Here is an 18129-nt window from a genome sequence, read left to right as displayed (position 1 = left end):
TTGGCTGAAAAGCCCCTTCTGGCTCAAGGGAAGTGAGGGCAGAGCACTTCAGGGGTTAAGGGGGCACTCGGAGACCTTAGAGAGAATCTGTCCTGGACGAAAGCATTCTCCCAACAAGACTCCCCTGAGCCCCTTCCGGAGCAGCTGCTGTCCTACCTAAGGGCTTCCCCTTTGCTCCAGGCCTGCCGAGGGCCCCCGCCTCTGTCCCGACCGGCCCCTCCTCCCGCGGGCCGCCCAGGATTGGAGGGCCGGGGGCGGGCCGGGGGCGGGGCTGGGCGCCCTTCATCCCGCGCCGCCGAGCTCCGCCGTGGGCAGAGCGGACAGCACCGACTCGAGCGGAGCACCGCGCGTCCCCTCCCGCGAGGCCAGGTACCGCTGGGGGCGCCGACCCCCTCCTAGGGGCACCGGGCGGGCGGAACCCTACTGTCCACTTTCGCGTCCGGATCTGGACTCCGGGCAGGTCCCCTCACCCGCCCTGGCTCCGGGCAGGCGCCCCAGCCTCCGGGAAACCAAAGCCCGGAGAGCTGCAGGCTCTGGGGACCCGCCAGCTCCCATCTTGAGCTGGTGTCCCGCGAGGAGCACCTCGTCGTCCCAGGGCCTCTCGCAGGGCCGGCGGGGTCGGCGGTACCCTGAGCCAGGGTCACGGGACGCCTTGTCAGGGGCTGGGGTGGCGCGCCGTGGGCTTGCTGAGGCACGGCCCACGGGGACGGGCTCGAGAGGGTCCCAGAGGGGGGCCTAAGAGGGCCCGGGAGCAGGCCCTGGAGCGCTGCCCCGTCGGGCGCCCTGACAAGCAAATCGGCCTGGCTGGCAAGGCGGGCGTCAGGGTATATTTATCCTGCTGCCTTAGGCAGGGGCTTGAGGGCAGATCCGGCCAGGCTTCCTGAGGGGCTACGGGACACACGTTGGTCCCAGAGCCCATGCCATTTGCAGCCACGCCAGCGGGCACGGCGGGCACTGGGCGAGTGTGGCTCCCCGGACTGAAGGCGGGGCTTGGTCTGCGCTCCTCCCCGCCACGCGCACTGGGACCGAGGTGTGAGAGCTGGCAGCGGCGCAGGGGCGGAGGGGAAGGACTGGGACTAGGTTCGCAGGAGCCCGCCCTACCCCAACTGGCCCCTTCGATTGGCCACAGCAAGTGCGTGCGTTTGTTTACACCCGGTGGAGAGTCCTGGGGAGGGGCTTATGGGAAGTCACCCTCTCCACCCGCCTCCCCACCCCCACCACAGTCACCTGAGCCTTGAGTCCAGGTATATGCTCCGGGACAGGTCTGAGGGGGACTACGGGAAAGCTCTTCGCACCGTGGGGGACACCTCGACCCAGGCCCATCCTTCCTTCAGCCTGCCAGTCCTGTCCTTCCTTCCACGACTGCCTTGGGCCTCTGGCTGGCCCTGAAAGAAGCCCTTCGTCTTTAATGCACAGTCTGGCATGGGGGCTCACTTCCTTCTGGAAGGGAAGCAAATCCCTCAGAGGTTCTCAGTCTGGAGCATAGAAAGCTGGTGGGATCCAAAGACAGGTCCACTTTGAGAAGGGGAGGCTCTGCACAATCATGGAAGGCTTCCTGTAGGAAGAGCCAAAGGTGGGGAAAATCAGGGGTAGAAGAGGCCAGACCTGGCACATCTCCAAGAGGCCTGGAATACTTGTAATCAGGAAGGAGAATCTCTGGCTCCTTGAGGTTGAGCTGTATGTCTCGGAACTTTATTCTGCCTGGGCTCATAGAGCCCTATCCTCACCGGCTTTTCAATCCACCTTTGGTTCAGTACTGGTTCTGTGGGACCATGTCACAAACACCCCCCATGAGGCTCCAAGTGGCAAGATCTTGAGAGCTGGTTGCTCCTGTCCCAGTGCAGGCTCCCTAGCAAGTAGCCTTGGTGGTTGTTGTTTAGTTGCTAAGTCATGTCTGACTCTTTTGCAACCCCATGGACTATAGCCTGCTTGGCTCCTCCGTCCATGGGATTTCCCAGGCAAGAATACTGGAGTGGGTTGCCATACCCTTCTCCAGGGGATCTTCCTGACCCTGGGATTGAACCCGCATCTCCTGTGTTGACAGGCAGATTCTTTACCACTGAGCCACCAGGGAAACCCAAGTAGCCTTGGAGCCCTGGAGAGATGGAGAAATTGAAGTGCAATAGGACAGACCAGGTGGTTTATAGTGCTTGGGTTGGGGCAGGGCAAGTTTTTTGAGCTGAACTGAACGCACCCTGAAAGTCTGGGCTGGGTAGGGGGCAGGCACTCAGTTTGAGGCGGGAACCGTTTTAGGGGAATGGTTGGCTGCAAGAAATGTACAGTTGTGGCATCTGTGCACACAGAAAGCTGGGGTGGGTTTGCAGCCTGTACCCTACTAGGTGAGGGGCGCTGCAGGGGGATGTTCTCAGGCAGACATGGCTGGGGAACCAGATGCCACCTGGAGCAGGTGAGATGGCCTGGAGGCTTGCCAAAGACTTTGAACCCATTTCATTCATTTCATATTTACTGAGTGCCTACTGTGTGCCCCCTGCACACTGTCAGGTGGGTGGAGGGCTGGACTTTGACTCTGGATAAGAAGACTGATGCAGGGTGGGGGCTCTTTAGAGGACCAGGCAGGGTTACTGGGGGCCAAAGGGAAGGACCAGCTGCAGGGCAGGAGGGGCTTTCCGGCCTGTGGCCTGGGGTGGCTTGGATTTGAATTTCCGCTCTGCGGGCCACGTCCTGTACACAGCCTCTCAGCCGGCACGTCTACACACGTGCGTGGCTGCTGAGGATGGGGTCATTCCAACTGACGGTTCTCTCTTGTAGCTTTCCTATTGTGCGGGTACACAAGCCGTGGGTGCTGGACTTGGGGGCTCTGAGTTTTCTAGCTCGTCCTGGCCTGTGGCCCCATCCTCTGAATGTCTCCACCTGGCTAATGAGGGCATAACCTGCCCTCATAAGAATCCAGAGATGCTGTGGCGTCCCACTGGACCTGCTGCCCCTCATCTGGGCCTCTGGCACCACCCACTTCTTGCTCCTTCTGGGGCACTCTGTCTGGTAATTCCGGCTCTCTGTCTGTTTCTACATCTAGCTATCTCTAACTGATTGGCCACCTCTGTCAATCCATCTCTCACTTGTCTGGTTGTCTGTCTTCCTGTCTGAATGCCTACACATCTGTCTCTCTGTGTATTTTTTTCTTTTTGTATCCCTCTGTGTGTATGTATGTGTGTGTGTTAGTCGCTCAGTCATGTCTGACTCTTTTGTGACCCCATGGACAGTAGCCCACCAGGCTCTTCGGTCTATGGAATTCTCCAGGTAAGAATACTGGGTGGGTAGCCATTCCCTTCTCCAGGGCATCTTTCTGACCCGGGAGTCGAACTCAGGTCTCCTGCATTGCAGGCAGATTCTCTGCCATCTGAGCCACCAGGGACGCCCTTGTGTCCCTCTGGGTCCATCTGTGTTTCTTATCTCCCCCGCCTCTGTCTGTCTCTTGGTCTGGATCTGTTTGCATGAGCACAGATATCATGTGTGCGTGTGTTTTCTCCCTTTCTCTTCCCTTTCCTCCAACTCTCTCTGCTTCTTCCTGGCATTGGATGGTGCCTCTCCTCCAGGCTGATCTTGTCTTGTCTTTTGCCGCCCACCCCTCCCCATCAGGGTCTCCAATGAGTCCTGAGCTGCCCCAGGCCCTGGCTCCAGCTTTCTTTGGGGCCAGAAATCCGGCTGTCCAAATATTTGGCCGCCTCCAGGGGATTCCGGGTCAGCAGGGAGGAGGATGGGCTGGCTGGCTCGGGGTCTCCCCTGCCTCTGGGGGGGCCGCAGGCACGTGATGTCCTGTCCTTTGCTTCAGCTGAGCCTCGGGCTGCACGTCCTTCTCAGCAGGCTGGCAGTGGGGGGAGGGGGCTGCTGCTGGCCCTGGCTGAGTCTTGAGCCAAGAGATTCTGACCACAGCTTCCACTGGGTTGGGGGGCAACCTGAGCAAGGAGGGTTCAGGGTTAGGCAAGAGGGGAGGCCTAGGTGACTGGGGATAGGCCCAAGGGTAAGCATCTGTTAAGTGTTTAGAAAGTGTACCCTGTCACAGGGAAGTCCACCTTCCGGCCCCAGCGGGGGCCCTCAGATCCTCCTAGGTGGTTCCGGATACCCAGACACGGAAGCACGGGGCCAAGGAGCTAGCGGGTGAGGGTTGGTGTGGCCAGCACATGGCTGTTCTGCACCACTTGCCTTCCCCTGGATGCGGCCCCTCCTGTCTGCCACCCCCCAGTTCCAGCCGGGGGTTAGCCACACATTGGTCACTTACTCAGTGTTGTTGACAGTGAGGGAGTAGTAGATGGACGACTGGATCCGCTGAGGTCAAAACCTGGAGTTGTGCGTCTTGAGGAGGGGCAAAGTACTTTTTTTTTTTTTAAGCATCCTCTCCTGTTCTAAACATCCTCCCACATGGCCTGTCCCTAGACCCCTGACCTCAGCAGTCGGCTTCGCACCAATCGCCGTGGCTGTGCCTTGAGAGCGTACAGTCCACACGTGTCCAGCAAACCCAGTTTCTCTGTTGACTAATGTCTGGTCTGAGGAGGTTGTTTTCCTTCTGAAGCCTGGAGAAGCAGGTGGACACTAGGCTGGGAGGGGCATCTCTGAGCCAATGAGGGAAGTTGTAAGGACCCATGAGCTAGAACTGGGGGCAGCCGTCACCCCTGAGCCCCCAGGGATGAGCACAGTGGAGCCTTAAGCCAGGCCCACTGCCTCTGCCCTGAGATCTGAGCTGAGGTGGGGGCTGTCCAGGCTCAAGGAACCGGGGGGCCATGGCAGCCAGTCCCGTGGGATCAGTGCCTCCACCAGCGCGTGCAGCCACAGGACTGAGGGAAGAAGGACAGTGTGGATTCTCCCTGTAGCTGAGCTGCAGACCCACTTGTGTCCCTGCGCATGGGGGAGGAAAACCGGGCTCAGAGCCCTGGTGACTCCCAGGACCTGGATGAGGGCAGAGAGACATGCTTCCCATAGCGGCAGACGCAAGCAGTGGCCCCACGGTGGCCTGGATTCCTGGATCTTGAAATCTTTAATTAGCCAAACTCAACGCCTGCCGAGGAGGTGTGCCTGACGAATTCTCACCCTGTGATGTCTGCGTGGGCGGACGTTACCTGCTGTGCGATCCCCTTGGCTTCTGGCCCCCGGCTCCCCCCTCCACCTCAGCCCTTATCTCCCAACAGAGCAAACAGGCCCCAGGGCAGTGGCCTGTACCATCGATTTACTGCTTGAACTCATGCTACACCCATGACGGCTGCCGTTCTGATGATCTGCCTCAAGGCTGCCGTGATCTCCCCACCCAAGAGCCTGACCCCTCTCTGGGGGCCTGTGGTCTGCTCTAGGGGCAAAGTCCTCTGGGAGGCGCCTCACTCTGTCCCCACTTTTGGTCAAGCCTCACAGAACCCCCGGAGGGCAGGAGGACACTGAGGTCCTGAGTGAGGAATAGTTTGTCCATGATCCTACCATGAGGCAGGGCCAGGTCAGGCCGCAGACCCAGAGTGTCTGCCCTGGGCTTTCTCTGCAGTGGCTCAGAATCTCCTGGCTGCTTTCCTCAGGCAGGGCTAACTCCTGAGTCTACCCAGATGTCTGAAGCAAAGAGGCCTGGGGACGTGGCAGGCCTGAGAGATGGGAACAGTCAAAAATGGGCTGCCAGCCTCAGGGAATGGTTCAGGGTCCACATGTCAGGCCAGTGCTATCTCTACCCTGCCTCCACCTCCAGCCCTTAGTCCTGCCTTAACTGAAATCCAGCCTCCTTGACCTCAACTTCAAGGCCCTGTCAGGCTTGTCTATGGCCACAGAACCTTCATACTATCCTCACAGCCTGCCTCGAGGCCTTTGCCCATCCGTGCTGTGCACGTTGCTTGAGCTGCTCTTTCCTGTTTCCACACCTTGAGGGCTCTTGCTGGAATTTCAGAACTGGCTCCCTCACCTCTTCCTCCAGGAAGCCTTCCCTGATGCCTCTCTCTCTCTCCTTTTTTGAATCCCAGCACTATGTGGCTCCGTTACAGCAGGAGCCATCGGGTAGGGGATGGGGGGTGGGGAGTTTGTCCCTTCCAGACTGGAAGCCACTTGAGGAAGGGTATTCTGTGTCCTCTCTGGGATCTCAGGCCAGCCTGTGACCTCAGGTCCTGCCGAGGGGTTGGGGAACCTGAATCGAGGGCCTCGGGCACCTTGGCCATGACCGTGCCAGGCGCTATGGTCTCCCTGGAGGCAGTGCTTGGCTGCTAGGGAAGAATATTAAGGCAGAGAAGAGTGTTTTGTCCAATCTGCTGACTCAGCACACCCTGAGGGCCTGTCCCAGCCTGCCCAAGGCAGGAGGCCCGGCAAGGGTAACCCCAGCTGAGAGCCGGGGGGCACTCTGGAGTGACTCTGGAGATCAGGTGTGGGTGTCCTTGGAGGGGTGCTCTCAGTGAGGCTCAGGGCAGGGGCATGAAGAGGACAGGCCGACCTGGGGGACTCTGGTCCAGGGGAAGAGGGCATGAGAAGAGATCTCAAATTGTCATGGTCCTATGTGGACAGGCTGGAGGAGAGAAAGATACAGCTGCCAGCATCAGAGGAAGGAGAGCCAGGGTAAGTGGTCCAAGGGTGCCAGGTATGGGGTCTTCAGGACTGAGGTACCTAGGATGGGAACTCTGCTTTGGGGCTGCATGGGCAGTCACAAAGAGGTCCTTTGGGCAACTCCATGTGGTTGCTGCCCCAAGGACACCAGGGCCTGTGGCCTGAGGCTTGAGTCCTGAGCTTAGCCTCCCCTCCCCACCCCAGCCCTGAATGCTGAGTCTGAGACCCCTGGTACTCTAGCTTTAAGAACGCACTTGACACCGTCAGGATCTGGGGGATTTGGAGCGGGATGCCGGGTTCCCAGGCAGAGGGACTAGTCAAGACTAGGCTCTGGCTGACCTGCCTGGCAGTGCTGCAGCCTCCCTGGTCTCTGCCCTGGCCTTCTGTCTGGCCTTCAGGATGTCCTTAGAGATGCTTGGGGGCACTATGCCCAGGTACCTTCTAGACATGGGGTAGGTGGCTCCCAGCCCCAGTGATGGGAGAGGAGCCAGTGAGTTGTCTGGGCAACGGGCAGAGTTGGGCAGGGGGAGGAGGGGATCCCTTTGAGGTCCAGCAGAGCACAGGGAAGAGAAGACTGATCCAGTGGTCCAGGCCCATCTACAGCTGGCCAAGGCCCTGAGTTCCTGACCTGGGGCTCCAGGAGGTGGGGAGTCTGCTCAAAGGGTGGGCACCTGAGGGTGGGGGCTTCCCCAGCAGGGGAGGAGAGGCTTGAAAGAACATGGCCCTGAGGCCAGGGCTGTGTGGAGGGTGAGGTCTGTGTGGCCCAGAAAACTGGGCTCTGGGGGCTCCCATTTCCTGGAAGGCCACGAGGGCACTTTGCAGCCGAGCGGGCAGGGCCCAGGTGTCCAGCCACCCAGCACCGCCTCAGGCCTCCTGACTCCGGGGGGGTAGTCTCTGCGCCTGCCGTTCCCAGCGCCAGCTCTCAGCCCACAGAGGACCTTTTGTTCTGGCTGCCAGCAAAGCCCGCCGGGCGGCTGGGAACAGGGCCCACAGCCCTCGCCCTGTCCCGAGGCCTCCAGCCGTCGGGCAGTGCCATTCTAGGTTGGCTAGGAGGCCCCTGGCACATAGGGCACAGGAAACCGTCTCCGGGTATTAGTGTCAGGGCGGGGGAGTCAGTCCAGGGCCCACCCCTAGAGAGGGGCCTGGAGGCCTGGGACTCAGCACCCTCGGGCTGTGGCAAGTCAGGTCCTGCAGCTGACCCTTACTTCACAGATGGTGAAAGCAAGACCCCCAAAAGACATGCCTGGGCCACTACGTCTATGTGGCAGTGGGGGGAGGGTGAAGTGCTGGGTCCTGGCTGAGGTGTCCCCTCAGGGTGGCCTGGAGGGCTCGGGGGTGCGAGCTCTGCCCTGCAATGGCAGCTTCCAGGGACACAGCAGGCAGACGCGAGCGAGTCTGTCCTCTGTGAACTGGGAGGTGTGCTAGAGAGCAGACTTCCCGTGGGAGTCTGGGCCGCGAGCCCAAGGAGCGGGGATAACCAGGACTCTCTGCTGTGTAGACGTCCGACAGCGTCAGCGTGCGGGCTGGTGTTCCTGTGGCGGTGGTCCCAGAGCCATGGAGGCACCTCTGCAGACGGAGATGGTGGAGTTGGTGCCCAATGGCAAGCACTTGGAGGGTCTCCTCCCAGTCGCCACCCCCACAGCTGGCGGCCAGAGGTGAGCGCCGGACCCCATCGTGGCACATGGCAGGGCAGGGTCGGTGGGGTGCAGGCAAGAGTCTAGAGCTGAGCTGCGTGCCCTGACCTGTGCCTGCAGGGTCGAGGGGCCTGGACGGAGCTGTGTTGAGGGCGAAGGCTTCCTACCAAAAAGCCCCAGCAAGGAGCCACACTTCACCGACGTGAGCAGGGGCTGCAGTTGGGGGCTCAGGGGCATGGGAGCAGTGATGAGGTGCGCCGGGAGGCCGAGGGACAGTGAGGGAGGGAACGTTGGCTTGCCCTCTGCACCTCGCTGACTCACCCCACCCTCCCGTCTCACTCTGGTGCCTGCAGTTCGAGGGGAAGACGTCATTCGGGATGTCTGTGTTCAACCTCAGCAACGCCATCATGGGCAGCGGCATCCTGGGGCTCGCCTATGCCATGGCCAACACGGGCATCATCCTTTTCCTGTGAGTGTCCTCAGCAAACCTTCTAAAGACAGGAGCCCCAAACAGGCCACCAACCCTGACCTCCCAGGACCTGTCAGTTTCCTATCCCAAGACCCAGGCTGCAGTGGGTGGGCACTTACACTCACCCCAAACCATAGCTGGAAAAAAAAAAAAAAACAGCCCCGGCCAGACAAATATACCTCATTTCCTGGTAAACCTGCTGAGATGATGACACAGGGCCAGCCAAACAGGCCTGAGTCTGTCCTACCACATTTAACACATGATGGATGAATCCAGTGGCCAGGCCGTATGTGGGTACACGTGTCCTTACCTGGGAGTTCTGCCCTGCAGCCTAAATGGAAAATATGTTTGTTCTGAGATATCAGTGAGAGGTGGTGCTCAGAGGGTCTCTTTTGAGTCCTGACCACCCTGGGTCAACCTGGGTGGTGTTCGCCACCCCTGGGGACTGTCAAGTTTGCATCCACATATGTTGGGGGTCCAGACACCTGGGTTGCGGACCCCGAACATTCAGCTCCTCCCCAGAGCTCATCATCCCCTGCTTGCCAGGGGAGCCCTAGTAGTCTCTTTTTATCCACCTTCCCCAGGTTCCTGTTGACAGCCGTCGCCTTGCTGTCCAGCTACTCCATTCATCTGCTACTCAAGTCCTCAGGGATCGTGGGTGAGCCCCAAATTTGCCTGTAGCAGGGAGGAGTGGGCTGGGGAGAGCTCTTCTGACTGTCCTGGTTCCCTGCCCCCACAGGCATCCGTGCCTATGAGCAGCTGGGCTACCGTGCCTTTGGGACCCCAGGAAAGCTGGCGGCTGCCCTGGCCATCACACTGCAGAACATCGGAGGTGAAGCTGATGGATGGGGCGACAGTGGGCAGTGCGCAGGCTGAAAGCTAGCAGATTTGGCTGACCTGCCCTTCTCCCCACAGCCATGTCCAGCTACCTGTACATCATCAAGTCCGAGCTGCCCCTTGTCATACAGACCTTCCTGCACCTGGAGGATTGGACCTCGTGAGCCCCAGGGTGGGGTGGGGCTGGGTGAGGGTGGGAGGCTCTGGGCTACCCCTCCTTGCCCACCACTACTAGCAGAGCTCAGGCTGGACTAGTGGGAGAGACAAGCCAGGGTGGAGTGGGGGACAGAGAGCTGCTAGAAAAGCTAACATTCACCTCGGGGAACCTTCCCAGGAGAGCCATGTGGGGCTGGGAGGTGGGGTGAGGCTGAGCAAGCTGGCCCCGCCTAGCCCTGGACCCAGCCATGAGCACGGAGGACCTGAGAACCTCGGGCTTAGCTCTAAGCTCCTGCTATTCCTGACCATGGCTTGGGTGTTAGCTTCCCCCCACCTCGCCCCAACCAAGAAATTAAGCCCACAGTGTCCCAGTTGCCTATCATCAGTTTAGCCAGTACTGATGGCATAGCCATGTTTTGTGGGTAAGAACAGAGAAGAAAGCCAGGCCCTGCCCTTGGAAACACAGCCCCAGCAGGCAGAGGGGCCGTGTGGCTGTGAGCGGCTCCAGGTGGAAACAAACAGCCAGGATTCGGTGCCCAGGCCCTGGGGGTCTCTCCTGCGGAGTTGGCCTTTGGACTTGCCCTGGAAGGAGGGTCTCTTTCCTCATCCCTATGCCCACTGTCTATTGAGGGTGTGGGCCAGATGACGTAGGATGAAGGTCCTGGTCCTGGGGCCACCACAAGGAGCTCAGGTGGTTGGCAAGTCCCTGAGACCCCCATGGAAAATGCCTCACCACCTCCCCAGACCCAGGTTTTTTTATCCCACCCACTTAGGGCTACTTCCTGGGCAGGCTGGACCCAGATCTGTGCGCCCTGGGAAAAACAGCCACAGTGACTGTAATCGTGATGGTTACCAAGCGGGAGCTGCGTGTGCTAGTCCTCACCCTGCCCCGGAGAATGCTGGGAGTGGGCCCATTTTGCAGATGGGGAAAGGGAGACTCGGAGGTGGGGGACGAGTCTTCTTCAGAGGTTGCTGCGTGGTGTCACTCAGTGGTGACCCCGACTGAGGGCGAGGCGGCCACGCCACTGTAACCTCGGCTCCCCACTTCCGCCCCTGCAGGGACTGGTACACGAATGGGAACTACCTGGTGATCCTGGTCTCCATCGTTGTCATTCTTCCCCTAGCCCTGATGCGGCAACTCGGTGAGTGTGGCAGCGCCAGGGCCTGGGGCCTGGGGCAGGCATGGGAGGGCCCCTCCGACTCACATGCCCACTCCCCCACCTCACAGGCTACCTGGGCTACTCCAGCGGCTTCTCCCTCAGCTGCATGATGTTCTTCCTAATTGCAGTGAGTCACCCTCCACCCGGGGAGAGGGCAGGTCTTTCTGGGCAGCCTGGGTCAGAAGGACAGCTCCATGCATCCTGATCTGCACGTGGCTTCACAGTGACTTCCCAGGACCCCTGCCTGGCCCTGATGCCCTCTTCCTCTCCCTGCGCCCTCTCCACCACCCACCTAGGTCATCTACAAAAAGTTCCACGTGCCCTGCCCGCTGTCCCCCAATGCGACCAACGTGACAAGCAACATCAGCCTCGTGGAGATCGACAAAGACGAGGCAGGGCTGCAGGCCAAGACGGAGGCCGGGGCATTCTGCACCCCAAGTTACTTCACGCTAAACACTCAGGTTGCAGCAGGCCAGGGGAGGGGCAGCAGGCCTGGGAAGAGTGTGGGACTGGTGAGGGGGTGGCCTGTCCTGACACAGAATCTGTGTTTCTTCAGACGGCATACACCATCCCCATCATGGCTTTTGCCTTTGTCTGCCACCCTGAGGTGCTGCCCATCTACACGGAGCTCAAGGAGTAGGTATCCATGTATGGGAGATGGGGAGGTGCTTCTTCTCCCTGGAGTGAACGGAGGTGGTCCTAAGCGGGGAGGAATGTCAGGAGCCAAGTTATTTTATCCAAGGTCTCTGTGGCTGCCAGAGGGGTGACCGGGGGCGAGAAGGAGGCTCCCTGAGCTACCAGATGGTGAGAGTGTGTTGCCAGAGAGAGCCCCCAGGACACCCGGGGGTTTCCCAGTATTGCCCAGCTCGGCACCAGTCCCCTCCCCTGCTGCCCCGTAGCCCCTCCAAGAGGAAGATGCAGCGGATCTCCAACCTCTCCATCGCCGTCATGTATGTCATGTACTTCCTGGCTGCCCTCTTCGGCTACCTCACCTTCTACGGTATGGCTGGACCGTGGGGGGCAGAGGCAGAGGCCAGGCTGGGGGGCAAGGGGCTGGCCAGCGGCCACAGCACCCTGCGTACTATAGGCGCTCATTAGGTCTGTGATGCCTGTCTGTGCCCTGCGGCTGTGGAGGTGAGTCGGTTGCCACTCCCCACAGTGTCAGGGTCAACCCAGGCTCAGAGCCCAGCCCCCTCCCTGGACCTCCTGCTGACCACCCTCCCTGCCTGCCACAGACGGGGTAGAGTCGGAGCTGCTGCACACCTACAGCAAGGTGGACCCGTTTGACGTGCTGATCCTGTGCGTGCGCGTGGCTGTGCTGACGGCAGTCACACTCACAGTGCCCATCGTTCTGTTCCCGGTGAGCCAATGTGCACGTGGCCAGGCCCACGGCGGGGTGGCGGGGGTGGACCGAGGCGGTTGACAGATTGATGACTCTCCCCGCCCCGCTTCCCAGGTACGCCGCGCCCTCCAGCAGATTCTGTTTCCCAACCGAGAGTTCAGCTGGCTGCGGCACGTGCTCATTGCCGTTGTCCTGCTCACGTGTATCAACCTGCTGGTCATCTTTGCCCCCAACATCCTGGGCATCTTCGGGGTCATCGGTAAGGGGTCTGGCCCTCCTGTGAATGGAGGCAGGGTGCTGCCCCAGGCAACTTCCTCTCTGCAAACCCTGGCAGATTCCTGAGCTCATCATACCCTACATTTAAGAGATGGCTGCCTGCCATGTGCACAGACAGCTTGGCCTCCCATCTGAGATTTGTTCTTCAGGGTCTCTTAATCCATTTTGAGGGCTCAGAACCACCGGGTCAGTTACCCTTGCTGGTGGTGTTGGGGGATGGGGTGGAGCTCAGGGGTCAAGGGGCCTCCACAAAGGATCTCATCAGGCCTTTTCCCCACCCCACATATAAGGAAGTGTACAGTGATTAAGGGAGAGCCATATAGCTATTAAGCGGAGAGCCTTGATTCAGCCCCAGGATAATGGAACTATAGATTTGGGCTTCTGTCCAGCTGTCCCAGTTGGAGCTCTGAGTGGGAAGATCAAACAATTCTGACATCTTTGGGGTGACTCAACTCAGGAGTCTGACTCTTCAACTCTGCAAGGGCCAACACACTGACCTGGGGACTGAGTAGCATTTATATCATAGACAAGACTCTTGGTTCTATATGTCTGAAATCTGGCTCAAAATGAATTAAGCATAAAGTAATGCATGGGCTCAGCTGATTGAAATGCCTTCAGGAATAGCTGTATCCAGCAGCCCAATATCCTCAAAGCTTTGTCTCTATCTCTTGGCTTGTCTTTTTGCTATCTTTCACTGACAGAGTCTTCAGATACCAAAAGCCCTAGCCTTCTATCCTGGTGGATGGAGAAAAAGGGGAGGGGCTGACGGACTTTCCAGAATCAGACAGAGTTCTCAAGTGGAGTTTCAAGTTGAGACTCCCTCATCAAGGAATGTTTGATCTCATTAAAGTGTCCCACCCTGAACTTTAGTCAGTAGGTGGAAGTGAACCAACAGTCGTGATCTTCGGTCGCTCAGTCGTGTCCGACTCTTTGTGAACCCATGGACTGTAGCACGCCAGGCTTCCCTGTCCTTCACTGTCTCCCAGAGTTTGCTCAAGGTTGTGTCCACTGAGTCAGTGATGCCATCCAACTATCTCATCCTCTGTGAGCAGCCAACAGTGGCCATGTCTTTGCAGGTGCCACGTCTGCCCCGTGCCTCATCTTCATCTTCCCAGCTATTTTCTACTTTCGCATCATACCCACTGAGAAGGAACCTGCAAGGTCTACCCCCAAAATCCTGGTGCGAAGGGCCTGGAGGTTGGTGGGCTGGTGTGAGGCTGAGGGGGTCTGCCCTGACCTCAGGCCTGACCCTGACTTCTGACCCCACAGGCCCTTTGTTTTGCTGCACTTGGCATCTTGCTGATGACCATGAGCCTGAGCTTCATCATCATGGACTGGGTCTCGGGCACCAGTCGGCATGGAGGGAGCCACTAGGATGACCCCCGCATCTCCTCTGTCTCCTCGTCCTCCTGCCCAGACTCCTCAGTCCCTGCTCCCACCTAGTGGCCAGTCGGCAGGGGGGAGGACAAAGGCGTGCTGGGCACTGGCATCTGGCCCTGCCCAGTTTGTTAGCGCCAGGACCAAGGCCCTCGGGCCACTACCCCACTGAGCTCCTGGGCTGCCGGGGCTTCCTGAGCTGGGAGCAGGGTGGGGCTGGACCCCTGCTCCCTTCCTGTTGCCTCAGATCCCACCCAAGCCCCTTATCCTTTTTGCACAGGTGCATAGACTGAGGCCCAGCGGCTGCCCCCTCAGGTCCCACAGCCTGTAGAGGGCGCGCAGAGCTGAATCAGCCTGCAGTCACCCCCCACCTTGCTGCCGGGCCATGGTTTGCACCCTGGGGCCTCATCTCCCTCAGCCCACTTGCCTTTCCTCCTTCTGTCCCTGAGGCCCCTTTCAGGCACTGGGGCTCAGGCCCTTGGATAATCTAGTTCTCTTTGCCCGTCCTCCCCCTCCAGGAGCAGACAGCCCCCTGGCCCCTGCAACCCCCACGCTGGCCTCACCCTATCCCTGAGGCCAGAACTTGGTTTTCAATTGAGGTGGGCGTGGGCACCCCCAAGGGACCTCTTCTCTGGCCCTTTGCCAGTCCTGGGGAGGCTGGGACTCCCCCCGACCCCAACCCCAGGCCACAGTTCACATTCCACTGCTGGGAGAAGAAAGAGGCTGGGGCCCAGAGTGTCTCTGCCCCTGGGAGCCAAAGACCCTAGGGGCCAGTCTGGGGCAGGGGTAGAGAAGCTGGCAGCCCCCTTTTATAAATATTATACATAAGACCAGCTGTGCTTTATATTCTTGATCTCCAGGGTGCCTGGGTTCCTGGAAGGTGGGTGGGAGCTGGGACACGGATGCTGATGGAAGGCCACCCTGCCTGTTTCCCTGGGATGAGTGTGGGACAGGGTGAGTCCCCTACCCCACCCCGTCCCCTGCCTCCCAAACCAAGCAGCAGCATGCTGAGACCCAGTGCTGGGCCTGGGCCAGGCTTAGCACAGACCTGCTTTCTCACGCGGTGAGGTGGGGAGGAATTAATGAGGCCCCAGGAAATGGGACAGAGAGAGGCCTCCGGAAGGAGGCAACGTGAGGCGCATCCTCAGCAGCTTCAGGGAGGGTCTGAGCTGGGGGCAGCTGAGCCCTGCAGAAGCCCCGCAGAAGGGCCCCCTACCCTCCCTGGCTGCTATGTCAACCCTCTGTCAATGGCTTGCGTCTGGGGACAAAAGTCCTGGGATCCTGGGCCCTGTCTGGATCTTTTATTACTAGTAAAACCTGCTGCGAATAAAGGTGGGTTAGCAAGTGCCTGTATGTGGGGCCTGAATTCTGAGAGGGGGAGTCCAAGGCAGGGCAAGAGTTCCAGGGATGCAGTGGCCCCGGGTGCCCCAGTCCGGAACAGGGGGCCGGCTGGGAAGCTGCCTGTTGCCTGAATCAGCTGGGACCCAGCAGGATGGAGCTGCCCAGGCCTTGGCATCAAACCCTCATTAGGAAAGACCCCGTACCCGGCTAGGCGGCTGGGGAAAGGGGCAGCAGGAAAAATCCAGTTTGAACTGGCAAGGCAGCTGCCAGGCTGAGAAACCCCTGAAGAAAGAACTTCCTCAAGTCGGTAGCTGCTAGGCCCATGGCAGTGCCAGCTGATCAGAGGGGGGCTTCCTGAGTCTGGTTCTCATCAGTCCCGGGCACCTGACTCCAGCCTGGGGACTCACCCAGGAGCCCCGTGGCCCCAGGAAAAAACTGGACACTGGCCTAGAGGTGGCTGCAGCCCAGAGTGCCCCCGGTGAGCAGGGCTACCCTCTGCATGGGAATGTCTGGCTTCTTCCTCGTCTGCTGGGGCCATGGCCCTGCCCGAGACCCTGGGCTCCTGGGGAGTAGGAGGCAATAAAGGCCAGGGTCCATCCTGCTGACAGACCCTGGGAGTCTTGTCTCATACTGCTTCCATCCAAAGAAGGTTGCAGGCCAGAGCAGCCACAGGACCGCCTGGAATCCCTTAAGAACCCCAGGTCTGGCTCCAGGCCTCTCAGATCAGTAGCTCCACCCAGCCCTCCCACCCACCACCCTTACACACCCACCCACATATACACATATGGGGTGGACCAAGGACTCTGGCCCATTGGAGGCCATCTCTGCCTGCCCAGCAAGGTCTCCTCCAGACTGATGGGTGGGCAGTGGCTCCAGGGGGAAGGGGGCAGGCACTATGGCTACTACACTATGTCCAAAAGTCGGGTGCCCACAAGATGGATTGCAAATGAGGACCTCTTTAGCCCTGGCTGTCAAGTTCTAAGCCGTTCAGCCTCTGTGAGGATGGGTCTGCTGGCCCTTGGCCATCACTAAGCACTTTTGTGTGTTTGGAAGAATTTCTCAGGACATTTGTCTTCTTTCTTGCTTTTCAGAATTGCTCTGAAAAAAAATTGTTTTTAATCTGAAATGTTAACAAATTAGCAGGAATTCCCTGGCGGCCCAGTGGTTAGGACTCCATGCTCTCACTGCTGAGGACCCGGGTTCAATTCGTGGTCCTTGGTCGGGGAACTAAGATTCCACAAGCCATGAAGCATGGCCAAAAAAAAATGAGAGCAGCACAAAGGTCGTCTATATTTCTTTCCACCGCTTTCTTTATGACTGCTTGCAGCAGGAAAACAAGATGATATAGACCAGGAAAAAGGGCCAAAGCATGGGCCTTGGTCTCCCTGACCAGCAGCTGCCTCTGCCTGCACCCTTCTTGCTTGTGTGCACATGCACAGATGCACCTAACAACTGAAAAAGAATCCACTGTTCATTCATTCGACAAGTATTTGTTAAGATTCCCTATGTGCCAGGCACTCTTCCAGCACCTGTACATACAGCAATGAACAAAGTGAAGACCCCTGCCTTTCTTGAACTTATATTCTAGGTGGGGGATTAGATTCAGACCAGAAACATGAAACATAATCAGTTAAGTTATATCATTTGTAAAAAGATTATCAGTAGTACAGGGAGTAAAGATGGCGTGGTAAGGGCAATGAAGAACAAGGGTTGGGGAACTTCCCTGGCAGTCCAGTGGTTAAGATTCCACACTCCCAATGCAGGGGACACAGGTTCAATCCCTGGTTGGGGAACTAAGATCATGAATATTATGCAGTGCGGCCAAAAAAAAAAGGTTAGGAGACGGATCAGGTGGGCCTCACTGAGAAAGGCACCTTTGATCAGAGATTGGAGAGGGAGGAAGCCATGCAGATGTCTGCAGGGAACATTCCAGCTAGGAGGATCAGCCGGTGCAAAGCCCTGAGGCAGAATGTGCCTGGCATGGGAGAGGGGCAGCCAGGAAGCCATGGAGACTAACGCTGAGTGAGGTTAAGGGGAGCAGAAGAGACAGTGGTGGCTACGGAGGGGATGTTGTGGGACCTTGTCAGCCACCTTCGGATTTTTCTCTAGAAAAGGTGAAAACCGAGGCCAGGTCCTGAACAGAGGAGGGGGCAGGATCTGACTCAGTAGCAGCTCTAAGTTTTAAATGGATTATTCTGGCTGCTGCATTGAGACTAGACTCTGGGGTGAGGGCAGGGAACCAGAAGGGTGACAGTGACAAGGGCTGTTACAGATGTTCCAGACATGCATGTCAGGTGTCTCAGCCCAGGTAGGGGCACAGTTAGGGTGAGAAGCTGGGCATGTCCTGAAGGTAGAGATGGCAGGGTTCCCTGATGGCTTGGGTACGTGTGTATGAGGGGAAGGGCAGAGACAAGTCCAGGGCGACTCCAAGCTTCTACTGTATGTGCTGAGGGAGGCTAGAAGAACGGGAGTCTTGGGAGGGAGATCAGTTTTGCCCATGAAAAGTTTAAAACACTGACTGGACATCAAAGTGGAAATGCCATTTTTATGCTAAGGTGTGTGACTCAGGTTCAGTAGAGTGACCTGTACTGGAGCCTTGGCTCTGGGAGGCAAAGAGAGTGGATTGGTGCTTGAAGCCAGGGTTCTAGATGTGATGGGGACAGTTTGGGTTTGGAAGGAGGAGGGGAGCGGTAGGGACTGAGCCCTGGAACATTTCTCTGTCGGGAGGTAGGAGAGATGAGGTGAAACTGCAAAGAAGCTGGTGGGAGCAGCCAGGAGATGGGAGGAAACCCAGGAGAGTGCAGGTTCCAGAGAGACAGGCAAGCATCAGCTGCTGGTGGAGGTGAGGATGGAGCACAGACCAGTGGGTCCAGCAACATGCAGGTTACTAAGGACCTTGACCAGGGATTTTTTTGTGGAGGGAAAGGCAAGCCTTTCTGGAAAGCGTAGAGGAAGGAGAGGTAGGACCTAGAAATAACAACCGTAGACAATTTGTGTGAACTTAGAGGAGCAGGGCTGACA

The 18129-nt window shown here is 58.5% G+C and overlaps 1 protein-coding gene across 2 annotated transcripts; it reads left to right on the top strand.

The window, feature by feature from the left end:
* Positions 1–313: 313 nt before the first annotated feature.
* Positions 314–15095, top strand: SLC38A3 (solute carrier family 38 member 3). Of its 2 annotated transcripts, NM_001040486.1 has the most exon segments (16): positions 340–369; positions 8015–8171; positions 8271–8352; positions 8504–8619; positions 9204–9277; positions 9359–9451; positions 9535–9616; positions 10672–10754; positions 10841–10899; positions 11069–11233; positions 11329–11408; positions 11672–11772; positions 12008–12132; positions 12229–12373; positions 13467–13570; positions 13660–15095. In NM_001040486.1, coding segments are annotated over 15 exon segments (1515 nt in total). In that variant the 5' UTR covers positions 340–369; positions 8015–8070; the 3' UTR covers positions 13765–15095.
* Positions 15096–18129: the final 3034 nt, after the last annotated feature.

The sequence above is a fragment of the Bos taurus genome, chromosome 22 (genome assembly GCF_002263795.3).
Source record: "Bos taurus isolate L1 Dominette 01449 registration number 42190680 breed Hereford chromosome 22, ARS-UCD2.0, whole genome shotgun sequence".
Lineage (NCBI taxonomy): Eukaryota > Metazoa > Chordata > Mammalia > Artiodactyla > Bovidae > Bos > Bos taurus.
This window is presented reverse-complemented; position numbering and strand designations above follow the sequence as displayed.